At 34.2% G+C, this 19504-nt stretch overlaps 1 protein-coding gene across 5 annotated transcripts; it reads left to right on the top strand.

The window, feature by feature from the left end:
- Positions 1-87: 87 nt before the first annotated feature.
- Positions 88-19463, top strand: LOC149131605 (uncharacterized). 5 transcript variants are annotated; one of them, XM_089338103.1, is made up of 8 exons: positions 88-863; positions 3959-4265; positions 4617-4985; positions 5826-5927; positions 9231-9551; positions 15158-15479; positions 17558-17656; positions 18958-19463. In XM_089338103.1, the coding sequence occupies exons 4-7, from the start codon at positions 5885-5887 to the stop codon at positions 17583-17585; spliced, it is 714 nt and encodes a 237-aa protein (XP_089194229.1). In that variant the 5' UTR covers positions 88-863; positions 3959-4265; positions 4617-4985; positions 5826-5884; the 3' UTR covers positions 17586-17656; positions 18958-19463. The 5 variants fall into 5 exon arrangements, with proteins under 5 accessions (XP_089194229.1, XP_089194225.1, XP_089194226.1 ...); XM_089338099.1 differs by lacking the exon at positions 4617-4985 and having other exon boundaries at positions 3959-4293; positions 5824-5927; XM_089338100.1 differs by lacking the exon at positions 4617-4985 and having other exon boundaries at positions 3959-4280.
- The last annotated feature ends 41 nt before the right edge of the window (positions 19464-19504 follow it).

A 19504-nucleotide genomic window follows, 5' to 3' on the forward strand; every position in this document is an offset into this window, starting at 1 on the left:
CTTACTTCGTTCTTCTTCCTCTCTCCCATTTAGTAGCTTTCTTCTATCCCTCTACCTCAAACATATTTTTCATAACATAGAAGCGTAAAAACACACAGTTCCACACATACGTGATCTGTGACAACATACACATAAATACATGCACACATCAACATTATAGATATAAGATTTAGTTTGTGTGTGTTTCTTATATAAACACGCGAACGCATTGCTATTTTATAACTGTCTTTCGTGCTCCCTTCCTCTCTTTCTCTCACTTCATTGCTCACGTTCTCTATTCCTTTCTCCCCCTCTCACTCTCTTCCTTCCCCTCTCACTCTCTTCCTTCCCCTCTCACTCTCTTCCTTCCCCTCTCACTCTCTTCCTTCCCCTCTCACTCTCTTCCTTCCCCTCTCACTCTCTTCCTTCCCCTCTCACTCTCTTCCTCTCTCTCTCTCTTCATCTCTCTCTCTTCCTCTCTACCTCTTCTCTCTCGCTCTCTCAAACGCACAGACGCTCACGTACACGCAAGCAAACACTACAATATAACTACATCTTACCTTACTACATGTTAGTCAATGTTTTGTAAATATACAAACTACTGAGCTTATGGAGACAGGACAACACATTGCAAATCAGTGAACTTCATTACAAATGTGAAAACTACCTACCCTGCCATCTGTTATAATCCGGTTTAAAAAGACAGCAACAGACTGCAGCAATTCACCACATTCCTGAAGCTACTTTGAACATAATGCAAAATGATGCATCAACATCTACTGCCCAATCTGATAGAATTCTGGCAGAACTGTGTAGCAACATATCGCCAGCAATTGCTTCATCAGAAATTGCCGTCCTATCTCCTGCGAAAAGGGATTACCCTGGTATGTATAATCAGAGCAGCGCAAAAAGTTGTTTTGTACAAACATTTGTATACCGAATTAGACGGTTGAAATTTACGTACGCTTAATGATGTTACGCAAAACAGCCTTCAAACTTTCCCTATTAATTTCATCGCCTTTTGAATTATGAACATACTTACATCATACGGGTTTTTTCATTGTAAGGCTCTCTTTTTTTAGTTGATTTTCACCTAGCAAGACTTATCGTAGATGGCGTAATAAGTCACACCTGGACAACGTCGGGTTATATATACTGCTGGTATATATAATATATATATATATATATATATATATATATATATATATATATATACATATATATATATATATATATATATATATATATATATATATATATATATATATATATTTATACATATATATATATATATTCAATATATACTTGTATTTCAAGTAATCGGATAGGCGGGTCTTGTTTTTTCTCGCGCCCGTTGTCCAAAACCACACAACTCACCAAGCAAAGCAGCTACGACCATGCAGTACGTTGTCTGGGTTACATGTTATTAGTGGCACTCAAGACCGACATCACATTTCGCACACAAACATACACGCACGCACACACACACACACACACACACACACACACACACACACACACACACACACACACACACACACACACACATATATATGTGAGTGTGTGTGTTTCTGAGTTACATGTTACCAGTAGCACTGAAGAGCGACCTCACATTTCAGACACACACACACACACACACACACACATATGTGTGTGTGTGTGTGTGTTTGTTTGGACAGAGATGAGAAAAAATTGGGTAGCATGCGATGATATAAAAATTTGTTAAAATTCTAAGTTACAAAATTTTCCCCAATAAGAATGTAACTAAATGTTGAAGATTTATAAGGAGCGGAAAAGGCTACGTAAGTTTCTCAATTAGCAAGTATTACACAACACTAATCGACTTATTTCAATATCAACATATTTTTGACATTTTTTCATAATCTTAACAGCTTTAATTCCTAACCGAATGTATATATATATATATATATATATATATATATATAATATAGATTTAATCAAAAGATTAAATGTGGTACTTAAAATGTTTGAGGCACCAGAATTTGGTAGGGTAAAAACCAAAAACACAATCAAGAGATTTGGTGAATAAAATTTGAAGAAAAGCAACAAAAATGGATTAGGTTATAGCAGTACGTACGTTTCGTACAAACTTCATTTATTTATGTAGTGAGAACACCACATAAGATGTGCAATGAAGATGTACTCCTCAGCTGCATAATGGAAGTTCATTTCAGAAAGTCATTTTGTAGATGTGTGCAAATACAAGAGTAGGAGATGAGGAAAATACCATCTTGACTGGGCTGTTAATCAACAGTCTAGTGAATCAAACAGGAATTTAATTTCTATATATTCTAATCGGAGGGGTAAGATAGCAGTAATTTCAATTTAGAGGAAGGTAGATTAAGTAGTAAGGGACAGCAGGTTAGGGGTAAATCAAGCAAGAGAAAAAAGAGATAAGAAAAAAGGAAAATATATATATATATAGAAATAAAAATGAAAATGGAAGGACAATACCCTAAGGAGTGGCTAGAGGAAATTTAAGGTAAGGGAATTTAAGTCAAGATATTGGAGAATTATTAAGAATATATCTATTCGTCTGTATATTTAGAATAATACAACAAACTAAAGTACTAAATTTAAAACCATAGAGAACATTAATAGTTAAATTAGAACAAGACAAACATTTATAGTTAAAATTAATACATTAATGTGGGGTAGTAGTAGACAGATATTATTTATAAGAAAAACCATAATAAGAGAAGATATCAATGGCCAAAACAAATCAAAGTGAGTGGGGGGGGGATGAAGGAGAGGAAAAAAGGGGAGGAATAAAGTTAGAAAATCAGGACTAAACTAAGAGTATTAAAGCTATGGTTTCAGAATTGATATTAAAAATTTATTGTGCAACGTTGTAGGTGAATTGCCGCTGACATCGGAGGAAAGAAAAACGAGTTTATCATAAAAATGAAAAATATAGTGAGATCAGAAGAAACAAAGGAAAAACTGCGTGTGGCTGGACACAACACAGTTTTGAATTTGTATTCGATATGTGATAATATTCTTATGTACGCACAGAGGGTCGTAATGCCTGCCTCGCTAAAAAATCGAATGTTAAAGGAATTCCACACTGGAGATCCAGGGAATTTCTAGGATGAAGTCGCTAATGAGGAGTTATATTTACTGGCCGAAAATGGATCTAAATCGGTGATAAGGTGTTTTAAGAGTGTACAGAAATGGAAAAGAAGCTTGGGAAAGCGGCCAAGATAATAAAACGGGTCGGTAAAATGACGTACATGGTGAAAGGTTCGAAATGGGAACATAAAAGACATATAAACCAGCTGAAAAGAAGGTTTGCTGAAGAAAAGCTTACGAGGAAAGAAGTATCCATGAAAGTCCTCTACGATATTTTTAATGTGTCGACTCGACAAGAAATCATCGAATTAAGTTGTAAGAATGCAAAAAAAAAAAAAAAAGAAAGCATGCGGAATTGTTGCAGGTAGTACAAAAACGAAAAAAAATATTGAGTTTCAGATGGAAGTAAATCTGATAAAAAGGAGATGTGGCGTAGAATAAAATATTCACTTCCAACAGAATTCAATCTCAAAAGAAGAGATGTGGTGATAGACATTAACACACATCTGTGTGGACTCGTCCGATTGTTATATCGTTAATGACGTCAGAGGACGTTTTTGAATCTTGCGTTTTGTAAACATAGAAATAAAATGTACGCCTTGTGAAGACATTGATTTTATCTTTGCTTCCTTAGATTATATATCCAAACATTTTAAGGATATAGAAGTACATTACATACGTTTGATAATTATGAACAAATTCTTTGTGCAGGTTTTTCAGCAAGAAATTGCAGAACATTCTTTCTAGGAGTTCGAGATACTACAATTGTCATTCACTCATTCATCTTTTTCAAAGCCATTGCTCTCCATACTATTATCTTCTTCTTATCCATTGTTATATGACAGCGATTATATATTTTTATTATTTATATGTGTCTCTCCGTTAGTTTTTATTTAGATTCTAAAAACGACACCAGCTGACGGTATTGAAGTTGGGATGACAAGTAACATGATGGTATGTGGTTTATAATTCCTTTGACTTCAAACTGCAACAAAACGAAGTTAGAGATGTAATACGTCACGAAGAACGATATATGTGAAGACCATTAATAATTATCTAATGTTTCGAGAATGATTTACCTTCTGGTGATGTAAGCTATATTACGTATTGGAAACCAAATCCCACTTGCGAAGCTGTAGCAGCCTACTCTTATAAATCTTATAAACGAACTTCAACAAGGAAGATGCTTAAAGGTAAGATGCTTAAAGGTAAGATGCTTAAATAATCTATGTATTGTCTAAAGTAACTAGGTGTTCTTTTCCCAGTGGAATAGAATAGACGTTGGGATAATTGATGTAGAAAGAGAAAAAAAATTTAATTAGTCAAAATCAAACAAATTTATAACAAGATCAATTAATTGCATAAATGACAAAATTCGTGGAGCTATATACAGGATTTGGAAAAAATGATGGAAAACCGTAGCATCATAGCATCATAATTTTGAAATATCTATAAAACCGTCGAAATCTTGTTTATTTTTATGTTTTTTGATTTATTATTAGTGTTGCTTAATATGTTTTGCTAAAATTGTTGTTTCTTTTCAGATATCATCAGAAAAAGGTAATTAAAATTCATTAAAATGACAGATCTATCGGACTTTCGAAGAGGTTAAATTGTTGGTGCTCGTATGGCAGGCGCCAGCGTAACGAAAACGGCCGAAATGTTTGGTGTTTCAAGAGAAGTACTGACTCAAAATTAATGACAGCATTTGAGAAAGGGGAAAAAAAATTCCTCTTCGAAATAAAACGCTGGAAGATAACCAAAACTTTGAGATAGGGACATTCGGACTCATACGCGAAATGTTAGAAAGGATCACAAAGGCATAGCTCCCAAAATTACTGCAGATATCAATGACCACCTCGAGAACCCAGTTTCCACAAACACTGTTCGTCGGGACAAAGTCAGATTTCACGGTAGGGCTGCAATCAGAAAATTACTACTTTCAAAAGCAAATGTTGCACAGCGTTTAGAGTGGAGTAAAAAAAAAAACCTACAGAATTGTTCCCTAGAGCAGTGGAAGAATGTTACATTCTCGGTTGAGTCATCATGTACCTCATTTCCGACCACCGTTCGAGTATACGTGTGCAGACAGCCAAAAGAAGCATTTGACCCAGACTGCTTTCTTCCACCTGCTAAACATGTAGGAAGATCTGCGATGATCTGGCGGCGGGGGGCGTTATATCTTGGAAATCCGCCGGCCCAATGGTTTCTATTCATGGTAGAATTAATGTTGAGGTATTTTATCAGATCAAATTCATCCTATGGTTGCGGAACTGTTTTCGGAGGGGAACCCAGTCTTTCAGGATGATAATGCACCAATTCACACAGCTAAAGTTGTTACTAAATGACACGAAGTAAAATTGAACACTCACATTATTCGAAATGTATAATATTATACATCTATTACGGTCGATCTTACCAATCAGTTTCGTGCTATGGTTTCCACGGATTGTTAGGCAACGATCCGATTATGAAACAACGCAAACATCATAGGCAGCCGATATGAAATGAAATATGGTGACTGGTCTCTATTATTGGAGGAGAGTAGACACATCCGGTTTGTAGTTGTGAAAAAAATGATGACACAAAGTGAGTAGAGGGTTGAGTTAAGAGTTATGACCCTTGACACCAAAACTATTTTATCGATTATTTACGCTTATATATTTTCCATTGTCCTCTCAAGTTTTCTTATCCTTTTGCTGTTTAACCATCATTTTTACCTGAATCATGCATGTCTTTTGGTTATATTTCAGGTACTGGAAGTCGACGGCTATTTCCCCGTCTATCTCATATTTGCATTTTAATTTCATCGATGTTGTCAGTTACAATTGCATTGGACGTCTATAGGAGATATTGTAAGTTAAGATTAAAGAAAATATTTTCTTTTGGCCCCAATTCACAATCTTCCTCTACTACGTTGTTTGCCATGCTTTCTGTATTTCTGTGACATCAAAACAAGAGTTAAGACACACACAAGCACACACACACACACACACACAAACACACACACACATACACAACCCCCCCCCCCCACACACACTGACTTTTCTGATATCAATGGTTTGCAAACTACTCATAATACGCACTGATTTACAATAAACTAGAGGTACCTGTAAGAGGGTCGGCTGAAAATTCATAGGCTGATCAAGATACTCTCACGGAAAATAACCAAATGAAGTTTATTTCTGAACATATTCCCTCTTGCAGTCCATACACTTCTTCCATCAGTGTTGCAGTGCTTGGATTGTATTCGTGAAGAAGCTTTCATTCAACAGGAGATATGACGTCGTCCAGACTGCGATGCTGTTACCAGCCTAATCATTCTTCATGCTGTGGAGCTAATGGATAGTTCTGCTGGAGTCAAACCAAGAGAATCGTTAGCGGGATGAACCAGTTCAAACTACAGTCATTCAAAATAACCATTGAAAGCAAGGATTTGTGAACTGGAAGATGGTCTTGATGAAAGAAATCTCGTTTCGCCAGTTTCATGAGTGATTGGTATTGAAACCTTTCTTAACTACATCAGCATTTTGGGACAAAACTCTCCATTTCTGATGTGGGCATTTTGGAGATAGGTCAAGAAATGCAATGTCATTTCTATTTCGAAAATCTGAGGCCGTCACCTTCCCTGCAGATTAAAAGACTTTGGTCTTCTTTGTTGCTGGTGAGGATGGGAATTTCTACTACAGGGTGTTTCACTGTCTCTGGCTCAAAGTGATAAAGTCAACAGTCATCCTGGGTAAGGAAACATTCAAGGAAATCAACTCGATCTCCTTGAAATGATGTGAGATTTTCCCGTCATATGATTGGCCTGGCTCGCTTTTGATCAGGTGTTAGAAGACGTGGCATCCATCGAGCAGAAACGTTCGTAATACCAAGTTAATTGTGCAGAATATTTTGAACCCTCTCATGGAATATGCTGTTAGCATTACCTATTTGATTTATAGTGAATCCCCTGTCATCCAGTATTTATGTGGTGAATACTATCAATGTTTTCTTTGGTGGTGGTGGTGGTTGCAGAACGTTCAGGTTTTGCTACATCTTCAAAAGTCTCCCTTCCCTTTCTAAATTCAGCTGCCCACTTTTGCATTATTGATAAACCTGGAGCGTCATCCAATAATTTGGTAACCATGTCAGCAGAAATGTCCTTGGGGTTTGAACCCCATTTCTGCAAGTACTTAATAAAGAGGAGAAATCGCTACCAGTTAGTTCTGAAATATTCTATGAACAATCAGACGTCAGTTTACCTGGAACGTGACAATTCAGCTATTAAAAAAGATAGCTGAAATTAATGAAAAGATTTCAGAGATTTGAGAATTAATGTAAAGATTTGACAGTCGGCCTATGAACTTTCCAGCCGACTCTCGTATCTCATTTAATCATTTAAATAAATTTAATATTTTCTTTACTAAATGTATGCTGTCAGAACTGACAATCTCTGATTTGGAAAAACAATGAGTAATCGAGAATGGTTTTGGAACTGAAAAATCTCGGTCAGGTCGTCGTGTGGATAAGGCCGTATGTTGTAAAGTACGTAACATTCAGTCAGTCTATTACACAACGTTGATGCATGCCGTCTTATGAAATCGGCTTCAGATCCCGCATTCATCTAACCGACAAAGTTTGTCAAACTGAAGCAAATGTCGGCTGTTTTCAATGTGAAAAATTTTAGCCCTATCTCAAGTTTTAGGGTTTAGGGTTCGAGTTTGGATTTTAGTTTTAGTGTTAGGGTTAGTATTTAAGATTATGATTTGGATTTAAGGCTTAGGGTTCGGGCTAGGTTTAGGGATAAGTTTTAGGATTAGGTTTTAGAGTTAAGATTAGAGTTTATACAGTCTTTCAAAATACCATGGTAAATGTTAATTAGTTGTTTCCTTTCATTTCTACATTCTTTCTTTTTGCCTTAATTGTTTTGTAAACTTTTCATTATTGATTTCTCTAAAAATGTCTGTTTGTAATTTTCCTTGCGTCACATGTCTGACACAATGTACTTTTCATACCATCATTACGGCGTTGTAGAGACTGTGTGGAGCTGATTGGTTAAGATTACTAAAATTTCGATCATTAAAGGAAGGTCCTCCAAAAATTGCTTCTATTTTCTCGTAATCGCCATAGAAAATATATCTGTACAGAAATTCTCAATGAAATTGTGTATTTCTAACAGAAGTGACCGTAAATAAGTTTCTTTTAGAAACAGCAGGAACACTATCCCAGCCTCTCCATTCACATTCACCCTGAAAATGATTGGAATAGTAACTGCAATCCCCAAAAATGCAAAGAGAAAGAGAAAGAGAGTGAATTGTCCAGAGAATGCTGGAATGAAAGAAAGAGTGACGAGGTACTAAAAGAACATTATTAACGGTAAGAGATAAGGGCGTGAATACAAGAAAAGAAGAGGTAGATTTCAGAAAATGGAAATTGTATATATGTACGAATATCACAGTATCGACCAGGTATCAGATGCTGCAGTTGTACACCGCTGGTCAGAATCTGCTTCCAATTCTGTCTTCATTGTTTCATTCTTTTCCAACTTAGCCCATTTTTTTCCATTTTTATTGGAATATTTAAAGTATAGTAATTTACAGTGACCGGAAGCATTTCTTTTGAAATTTCACTGAATTTTTAAATGGTTTTTCGAGTTACGTCGCTTTTCGTGTTAAATTGCATGTCTTGGAGCCAATTACTTATGTCTCACTTCCAGAATGTCGCAAATGGCCATGTTGGTAATATCTTAACGGAATATCCTATACTTCATCCACTTGAGTAATTCACCCCACATAATCTTCCCTAATCGCTGAGGTATCTAAAACTAACTTCTTATAGTTGGCCTGAAATTATATTTTCACTGCAATTCATTCCACTTTTCTATTTCATTTATCTATTCTTCAACTATTCTTCCTCAGTTTTATTGTATTAGTTTCTTCATTTATTTTTCCCTTATTTTTTTTTACTTTACTTTCGAGCGCTAATTTTTCTGTTTTCTTAGTCTGCACTCTGGTATTTTTTTCTGATTTAGTTTCATATCCATACTATTTCTCATTCATTCATTCATTCATTCATTCATTCATTTTCTTCAATGCCATGACTCTCCATATTATTATCTTCTTCGCCATTGTTCTATAACAGCAATTATATATTTCTCTGATTTTTACTTATAGATGTTGAGGTTATAGCAATGACACCAGCTGAGGGTATTGAAGTGGGAAACACAACTAGTATAACAATAACATGCCAGTATAAGTCATATAATCTTCTTGACTTCAGACTACTACGAAACGGCAATATAATCGTACTAATACAATATTCCCGTATCAAGGAGGGATACGAAAGATTGAAAATTAGTAAAGGCTTCGACTGTGATTTACCTGTTGGTAATAAAGGTAATATTACCTGTTGGAAATATATGCCCACTTGCAAAGATGTAGCAGCTTACTCATGTAAAATAAATGACGCGATTTCAAAAAGGAAGGTTTTTAAAGGTTGGTGTTACCCGGCTTTTACACTTATTCAGCCCCAGAAATATTCATTTTCAGTAGCTGTATTTATTTTGTGTATTGCTGCAGATTTTGACACGTGTAATCTTTTGCACATGCCAAAATCCTTTGGTTTTCTATTTTATATTGCAATGAAAATACACTGTGCATGGTGTACAATATCTAGTTGTTCTATTCTTTGTAGAAGGAAATAGAAGTTTGGATAATTGATGTAGAAGGACAAAAAAAAAATTCAATTAATCAATATCAAACAACTTCATGTTAAAAACAATTCATTATGTGAATGACTAAATTAGGTTAACTTTTTATAATTTTCCAGTCACGGTTAGATTACGTTTTGAGGATAAGATTTAGGAATAAAATTAAAGCATATCCTCGGTAGTCTCCATATAGCTGCTAAATGTTATATTCTCTCCCTGTTTACTTTTTATTTTTGATGAATTATAATTAACTAAATTTCTGAGATCCACCCACCAGAGTCAGTAATTTACAAAATGATTGTTCTAATCAATAATGGTATAACTTTATAATAATATTTCTTGGGTTATAGCAAGCAGTTGACTATTAACTTTTCATCCAGCTATATATCTGCTCATCATTCCATGACTATCAGATTTAGCCTAAGATTCACAAATCAAGTCTAAATAAACCGAAACAGTTTTGGCGATTTTCCAGTAAAACTAAAGACCATACTCATGCTTTACTACAATCTCTATTTAATATTGGGTTGTTTCTTCTGTTTTATGTAGCAGTGACGGAAATTAGTCATTTATAGAATTATTTATTCCGACAAGAAAAAGTTTTATTTTTAATTATGATGTACTGTATCTTGAATTGCCTTAAGCAGTTTGCTATCATCATTACTACCAAGCTTTCTAAAGCTTCCCTGTGTCTTTTCTGTACGGTGTGTAATTTGGAATTTGGATTATGTTTTCGATGTATCTTTTAAAATCATTCCCAAGAGATCTATTATTATTATAGGGATTGTTCCTGTTTTCCTTTCCGATATTCTAGGGGTCCATTTTTATTTTTCAGTTTTTGAATTATTTTGGATAATTTCTTCATTTTGTATAAAAATAAATCCTAGCTTGTTAGGACTAGTATTTTGGTAAAAAAAAAAGTAATTCCTTTTCTGCTAGCGTTTGGAAATATGAAGTGGATTAGCATTGATATCCAGGTCTCTGTGAACTAACAGATCCCAAACTGTTATCTCGTTACTTGCAGAGTCTTTTTCTGATGTATGTCTAAATTACCTCATTTATGTCCATTACATAAAACCAATTTAATTTCCAGCAATTGAAACTACTAGCTTTGTCACAACTGTTGTTGTTTCTATCCTTTGTTAAATCCGGTTCACCAGTGACCATATATAATATTTCTCTTACCAATATCCATATTGCCGCAGATATTTAATGCATTCTGTTTCTTTACACGAGTTTAGTGTTTTCGAGTTAAGAAATCTTTGATTCTGTGCCGCACACAAAAATCCGACAGTCCTCGCTTTGAAATATATTTCCTCAACAATTCAGCAGATCTTTTTTATCTATTGTCATCATTTTAAATGTCTAACAGCATGATCTTTGTGTTTTTGTTTTCACAATCTCCATTGTCTATACCCCTTTTTATTTACACTTATCTGATAACTCATCTACCGTTATGTATTGTCTAACTGTTCGCTACTTTGAATACAGATTAGTGTTTTCTTTCTGACGATGTCTTTAAGCTATATATATTTGCTTTCGATTCTTCCTTATTAGTTATATTTCTAATTCCACTGTGGATATCTTATAAGAGTGTTATAGTTTCATAATGTCCATATATCTCTGTGTTAGTGGTAGATATAATCTTTCTTTGTCAGATTTCAAATTTGGAGTGGTATATTTTAAATGCAGTATAGATTTCAGTTTTCGTATATCCTCTCTCAAGTCTTGATATTTCTTCTTGCGCCCAGTGGAGAATATTATAACTAAAGCTAATTTCCTAATACGTTTTAAAATATTTAGCTTTTCTGTTAAATTATTATACCTGTATTGCTAAGACTAGGTTGAAATTTCATTTGACGATAGCATAGAATTAGACCTTATACCTCAATGAAGCGAAAACAAAAATGAAAGTCACACATGGATGCTACAATGACAAATGTAGTCGTGATAACAATGAAGAACAATACTCGCTGCAAAATCATTACAAAACAGTGAAGTTGTTTGCTACCTTCGTTGTCAAAATTCCGAAAACTCAAAGAGGTGCCAACCCAACAAAATTAACATCAACACAGCATGAACACAAGCTACATCAGTCAAATTTCATTTCGTTTTGTTTCTCATTAAACGATGACAAGAAGTTGGAGTACATCGAAGTATGGCAAACAATCAGCAAAGTAAATAACATAGCATCACTGAGAAAACGTTGATCTCAATCCTGATTATCTCACCCTCAAAGCATCCAGGAAATCATCTGTTATGAGTGATTAATAGAACATCAGGTATGTTTTATTGCATGATATTTTGCCGCTGCAAAAGCTGACACAAAGCTAACTTCAAGTGCCGAGTCTCTGAGAAGACATTAATGACGTATACTTCTCATTTGGAGATTCTACAGGATTCACTATACAGTGATATTAGGCAAGTAGTTGATAATAGTGTTAAACTTGGCTATTGATGAATTTGGCATTTTCAACGTTACGTAGCGATCTTTGTTTTGACTTTCATGACTTTGAAATGTGTGGGTGATTAAAGAGTTTTCCATAATAATTTTATGTACGTTACTTAACAGAACGTATGTATAAATCAATACGGATCGTCAACAGCTTGTATGTATCTGTTATCATGAAACATTACTTACAAATAATCCAGTCAACGTGGCTGAAATGTTTAATGTGGATGAGAAGTAATTAATCTCCGTAAATAATATTAGGATTGTAAAAGAGACAAGTTATTATTGCTAAATAGAACTTTACGCATATATATATATATATATATATATATATATATACATATATATATATATATATATATATATATATATATATATATGTATGTGTGTGTGTGTGTGTGTGTGTGTGTGTGTGTGTGTGTGTGTGTGTGTGTGTCTCCTTCTTCTTTGTCTGTCTTTCCCTGTGTCTCTTCTGTTTGCTTTCCTCTAACCCAATCTTCCTCTTTCTTCGTTTGTTACTCTCCTTTCAACTTCTCTTTCTGTCAATTCTATCTCAACCCTCTTGACTATCTATGAATTTTTCCCCATTCTCTATCAGTCTTCTGTTTTTTCAGTTTTTCTTTCTATCTCTGTTTCGATCTTTCTCTCTCTTTTTCTGTCTTTTCGTTTACGTTTCCATCTTACACTTCTTCTCCTACTACTCCTGTAACTTCCTCACGTTGTCTCTTACACTTCCTCCTCTATCTCCTGGACATGCTTTACCACCGTTTCTCTCCTATCTTTTCTGCCTATTCCTCTGTACCTCACAACACTAGAGAAGTTAAACGAGCCACCGGCTCATGTCTCCTCTCTGGTTATGTCTTTTCTTTTGTTTTCGTTGATCATGGTGAGGCTATATTTAATTAATACTTTGTCCGAATTCTCAGTAATGCTTTAAACTTTTTTTTCCATTTTCACTGAACTCAATAGTAACCTGAAGAACGTGAACAGAGGTAGGTATAGATGTTATGTGAGGCAACGTGGTCGCCCAATGTGTTAGAAATACCAGTCAGATTGCCCTCAAATCACTTCCTATTATTATTATTATTATTACGGGTGACCAAGCTGAAACATCTCTGATTGTAGGTTTGCTAGTTCAGGACTGGTCTAGGTTAAATAATCAAATAATTGTTGAGTCGAGATCAAACGAGCCTTGACTATGTAAATTTCCATTCATTTTCTTCAACTTGGTTAAAGTTGCATATACGTTATGTTAAAATATTCTTTGTATTGTAAAATTTTTATTTTATATAAGTTTTATTGTATTATAATTAGTTATTATATTAATTAATAATTATTTTAACAATATTTACATAAGAACCTCTTCATATTCACATTTCGCTTGGTTTCCTTCTCTATTATTATTATTATTATTATTATTATTATTATTATTATTATTATTATTATTATTATTATTATTATTATTATTATTATTATTATTATTATTATTATTATTATTATTATTATTATTATTATTATTATTATTATTATTATTATTATTATTATTATTATTATTATCATTATTATTATTATTATTATTATTATTATTATTATTATCATTATTATTATTATTATTATAATTATTATTATACAACCTGGCTCTATTGTCTCTATTTGCTTCTCTGGCAGCGTTCCAACTGTTGCCTCAATATTTGTCCATTTTCGTTTTCTTCACTACTTCTTTGTGTTTACCTGGTCACCTCCATTGTCTAATTATTATGTGAGAGATCTGAAAACAAATGTTTTATTTGTATCCCTCATTTATTTTAAATCCAAAATATTAATGTGTTTATATTGTCTAAAATATAATTTGTACAATATGTAATATCATTTGCATTGCTTTTTGCCACATTGAACCAAATCAAATGAAATGAAAAGCCTCCTATGCAAAAAATATATATATCTGAAATTAAATATTGCTTGATTAATACAAAATATATGACTCAATATGAGATTAATAATAAGCATAAATTTCGGAGTGTAATGCTTTAGATAATTGGTGAAGTCGAAATTAATCCTGCCAAGAATCACCTCAACGTGGTATGGGGGTGAACCAGAAATTAGGCTTACGATAGCAATGGTATTTGAGTGATAATCTAAATGATAAAGGATATAATATAATCTTTAAATAAATTTAAATGGAGAAAAATTCCTGTTTTGTAGGAAAAGAGTTCAATAAAATGTTCAAACGATAAATTTTTCTTTAAAAAAGGTTTAATAAAATGTTGGCCCTTCAAAAGTTAGAAACTAGTATTGGAATAATAAAAAAGAATTAATCTGTATTTTGTTCCATATTTTTAAATGCTAACCTCGTGAGCAAACAAACCAAACCTATTTTTAAAAGAAATGGGAGATACCAACTAAATTTCTTGAATAATTTAGAATTACATCTCATGATACAGATGCTTCGAGAAACTTAGAACGCTAATTATTCAATAAGCTTTCTTGCAAGGGAGATCATTCAACTGTCTTTGCTACCGCTGCAAATCCAACCTAGGAGTAGCAGCACAAGGAACAGGAAATAAACAGAACTGTTGGAAGTGTGTGTGTGTATGTTGGTGTGCGTATGTTGGTGTGTGTATGTTGGTGTGTGTATATGTGAGTATGTGTGTGCGTGTGTGTGTGTATTTGTGAGTGTGTGTGTATCTGTTTGAGCATGTGTGTATGTCTGTGTGTGCTTGTCCATGCGCGTGTGGGCCTCTGTGTGCGTGTGTGTATGCGAATGTAAGTTAGAAACAGTAGTTCACAGGGTCCAGCATGAAGAACTATTCGTATGGTGTTAACCATTTTAGTTTAGTATGAAGATTATAGTTTATATTAGTGAAACCACCCAATAGTCTTAGTAATATGCAAAGCATATTGTTCTAACGTTTTGCTATATTAGATTGTTATCTTTGCAGCAAAATCTACCTTAGAGAGTCTGCAAATTGCCGAAGGATTTGATGAACAAGGCAGAAAAGTAAAACACTTCAGATGTGTAGCAACTATTGGTGCACCTTTTCAATCGGGAGGAACCTTTGTATGGATGGTATCCAATCATAATGGTGCATTCGATATCTTCACACCGGAGGACATCACGCGTACTTCGAGCTGTTATTCTCTGACATCAACATATTATATTTTCATCCCACCAGCCAAAGATGTCACAAATATCTCATGTACAACAAAGTTTGGTTCATTTGATTTACAAATCTCGGATGAGATATCAATTCTTAAAAAAAGGTAAATTAATTTTCTATTTCTTACCCTGCTTAGTGTTTTCCCTTTTCTTGTAACAACGGTTACTTAGCCTCAGCACAACCGCTCTCTAAGAGGCCGATGATCGAAGGTATTCTGGGTGTGACAATCACATCCGTTCTTTTCAGGAATAGTATAACTACGACTATAATATCCAACGTATTCAACTTAATTTTAAGACAGGTTTCGTGCTATGTACGTGATCTCAATAATATTTCTTTTTAGTTAAAATGCTACATAAAGGTTATTTCTTTGTATATATACTTACGGCGTATCTATGCCATTCAATGTATTCATACTTACCATACATGTGCGTGTGTGTGTGTATGTGTGTGTGTGTCTTTGTGCATACGTGTGTACGAATATGCTTTCTTGTTTTTATACGTGTGGGTGTTTGCACACAAGCTATGTTTATGTGGTTATATGTAAGTGGTTGCCGCGCAGTTGCATTTGTGAATATGGATATGTTTCGTTGTTGCAGGGTGCAGATATCTGGGCAAAGTTACTTTTAGATATACGCGTGCATTCATATTTGTATATGGGGCCTGCATATTTTGTGTGCGTTTAGAGACATGGGTGATTTTGAATATATGTATGCATGCGTTTTTCCATATCAAAATACACTTATACCCTTATATAATAATAATAATATTATTAGGAATGATACTCAGTGCGCTACGACTCACAGTTGTTCAAACGGTATCACCAATGTGGAAGAAATAACAGTAGGATATTTGGGTTGTAGATAAATTGGTTACAAAATAACCGATAGGCATAGTGTATGTTGTCCACAGTTTCGTGCAGCTGGTTACACTGAAGTCGAATTGGTTATCCACACAATCAACATTGACGAGATTAATAAACAGCTTCAGGATACTGAAGACGGAACACATCTCACTCAAAATGGAGGAGTTGTGGAGATCAAATTCGCTAACCATTTAAGTAGGAATTGATGGGTAATATTAAAAACAGATGTTGGGTCTCAGCAAAAAGAAATATTTGCAGTAAATGAGAAGTGTAGTTTCGACAGAAGAGGTGAACAGAAAAGACATCGCTTACGACCTGCTCGTCGTGAGAATAATCATTCATGATTTTCTCGATACGAATCACGAAGAATGCATTACTTGTACTAGGGTTCGATCCCTGAAATACATGGACAGGGATTTACGCAGACTCGGCGTGTATAAAGGCCCCATTTATATCTGTGACGAACTGCAACGACTAAGTCAAATGATTCCAGATAATGGTAGCGGTTTTTCAGCTTTACTTGGCCTAAATGTTTCCAAAAAACAACCGACTGGAGATGTTAGATTTTGAACCTGAATCGTTGTTATAATGCACAGTGACATCTGCTTGTTGTCAAACTAAATAATATTCTATTGGAATTGCGTTGAATCACGCATTTGCTCCATCAATTTTTCCTTTTTGTCATCTTTTCTTGCATGTTCTCTCTCTTGAGGATCTTACTGCGCTGTTATAGATATTGAAAAGTATAACACATGAATGTCTGTTATAGATGACAAGTCGAATGGATATCGCTTATAATTTTAGGTACTCTGGTGCAGTCCATATTTTTATGTTAATTAAAATTGAGAATAATTTGCAAGCCTCGTAACAAGTCTCACCTAGAAATGTGTTAATCAAAATCTGGACTTGAATGATTAGGTGGTGGTGATTACTGACTGGCTGTTGTATTACTGACTGACGGTTGATCTCGTTATAAGAACCCCCTGAGCAGGGGAAACCAATGCATTTTGATTCTTGTAGAAGGAACAGGTTTCCCTGTTCAAATATCCATTTCAAGTGAAGTCATAAGATGGTGTGACTGACGATAAGAAGGTACATGAAAATACTGTACAAAGACTTCCAAATAAATAAGTCAGGCAGATGTGGATGTCAGTTCTGAAACCTATTTTTGTGCACTTGTTCTCTTTCACTGTTCTTTATTCTCGGGAGAAAGGCTCAGAAATTTAATGTTTTGTATCTTGAATGTTTCCAAGCACTTACCACATTGAATTAACTGGACAATGAACTATATGAAATGTCGAATTTCACATATACAGGGTTACTGGATGTCATGATAGAAAATGAAAGAGGAAAAATTCCCGGCATCTACAATAAGATGCTAGGTAGTACATACTGCTGAAGGATAAAGACTGAAGGTAGTAAATTTTTTTCTGAAGGTACCCTTGAGATGAGATGACGTTGCCAGTTTGGTATGAATTTTTATAGTTATGACCATGATGGTGCAGCCAATGACCGAAATTGCCCGTACACGCTGCAAAGTAACGTAACCGTTTCACCCAAACCCGTTCAGTCCATGCTTTTCAAAATTTTGGCATTGCCTGCGTGAGATAAATTTGGGGATTACTTGTTAGGAATATCAAATAGATCCAGCGATCAAATGCGTCACTCAAAATATTAGCAAAACGGTTATCTCTAACAAGCATGTATACACCTTTCTCGTACTTCACCATCATTCTTTCGTGTTTTCCTGTAAGTGGCATCCATTATTTCTAGTGTTTCTATCTCATCTTCCAGTTTCTTTCCGTACCTCCTCCTCTTACTTGTTGAAGGCTCCGGTCTTTGTATTTGTTCTCTCGTTGCTTCATTTTGGGGATTTTTCCGTTTGAACGGAACATCGAGAAATTATTTTTTTGTAAATAAACACTTTCAAACTTCGGACACCGGTATGATGTGTCATATAAAACATCTTTTACTCTTAGTGGTGTTGAGAAAAGTTTATATTTTCAAAGTTATTTCGTGTTTAAGTTGTCGTATTTCGGTAATTTCAACCAATGAATAGCGTGTATTCAGCTGAATAAAATTACTGCTATTGTTTGTCAACAACAACTATAGGCGGTGTATATTCCGGTTGTCACTGTTATTCATAAAAGTTAATATTTTCTAAATCTAAATATTTCAACTAAAATTTTATCCTTATCCGTAATATTTTAAGTAAAAGTTTTCTAGTTCTGTACTTTACCAGATCTAATAAGTTGTCATGAACTTTTGCAAGTATAATGACTTGTCCTGTAATTTTCCAGGTTTTTAATCTTAAGAATATTGTTTCTCTTGCTCGCATTCTCCATGTAATGGACGATCGTAACGTTCACAACAAAATTTGAAGTATAGAAAGCAAACAAGTTAGTATGGTTTGAGAATTATATTTACTCTGTTCTGAAATTGGATGACAAGCAAGGAACGAGAATAATTAAAATTTTTAATATTTTTAAAATATCAGCAAAACAACAACATAGACAGCAACAACAATAACAATAACATAGAAAGTATTTTCCCTATGGGACACACATCACCGTTAATTTCTATGGATAATTAGAAAATAACAGTACAAAATAATATTTAAAATAATTACCTAATTTTACTTATTGCAGCTTCCATGTCGAAAGCATTCTGTTCAGGTATTCTGCCACTGATTATGTCTTTTCTCTACTTTGCTCAGGTGATACCGAGGTGATACCGAGGTGAAAGGAGAAATAAATTGAAACATATAATGAATAAACACTCCAAACGGTCAAAACAACTTTATATCATTCCCAAATTATCAAAAATCGAATATAAATATATATTAAAATAATAGAGCACCCAATGGTAAAAACCCAATAGTATAAAATATAGACGGATATACAAATAAAAGTAGATAAAACCTAGAAGGAAACCAGAACAGAGTCCATTCAAGCCCATCTCTACGATCGCTTCAAAGGAAGAAAATATGCTGCTGTTGGATTTCCTTAATGAATTGTACAAGAGTTTATACACAGTGTTACAAATACAATATCCCTGCATATCTCACACTTATTTTCATTCCTGAAGTTCACGTTCTATTTCTTATCTTATCTGAATTAACTATTGCCTAACCATCCTCTCACACCGTCTCCGATGAAGGGATATAATAAATATCCTGGAAACAGCTGTAAGACCTTATATTTATAAATGTTCTAAAATCTACACTGCTTTAGTTTTTTTTATCTCATTACGAAAAGTAAATC

The sequence above is a fragment of the Octopus bimaculoides genome, chromosome 20 (assembly GCF_046866305.1).
Source record: "Octopus bimaculoides isolate indiv1 chromosome 20, ASM4686630v1, whole genome shotgun sequence".
NCBI classification, from domain to species: Eukaryota; Metazoa; Mollusca; class Cephalopoda; order Octopoda; family Octopodidae; genus Octopus; species Octopus bimaculoides.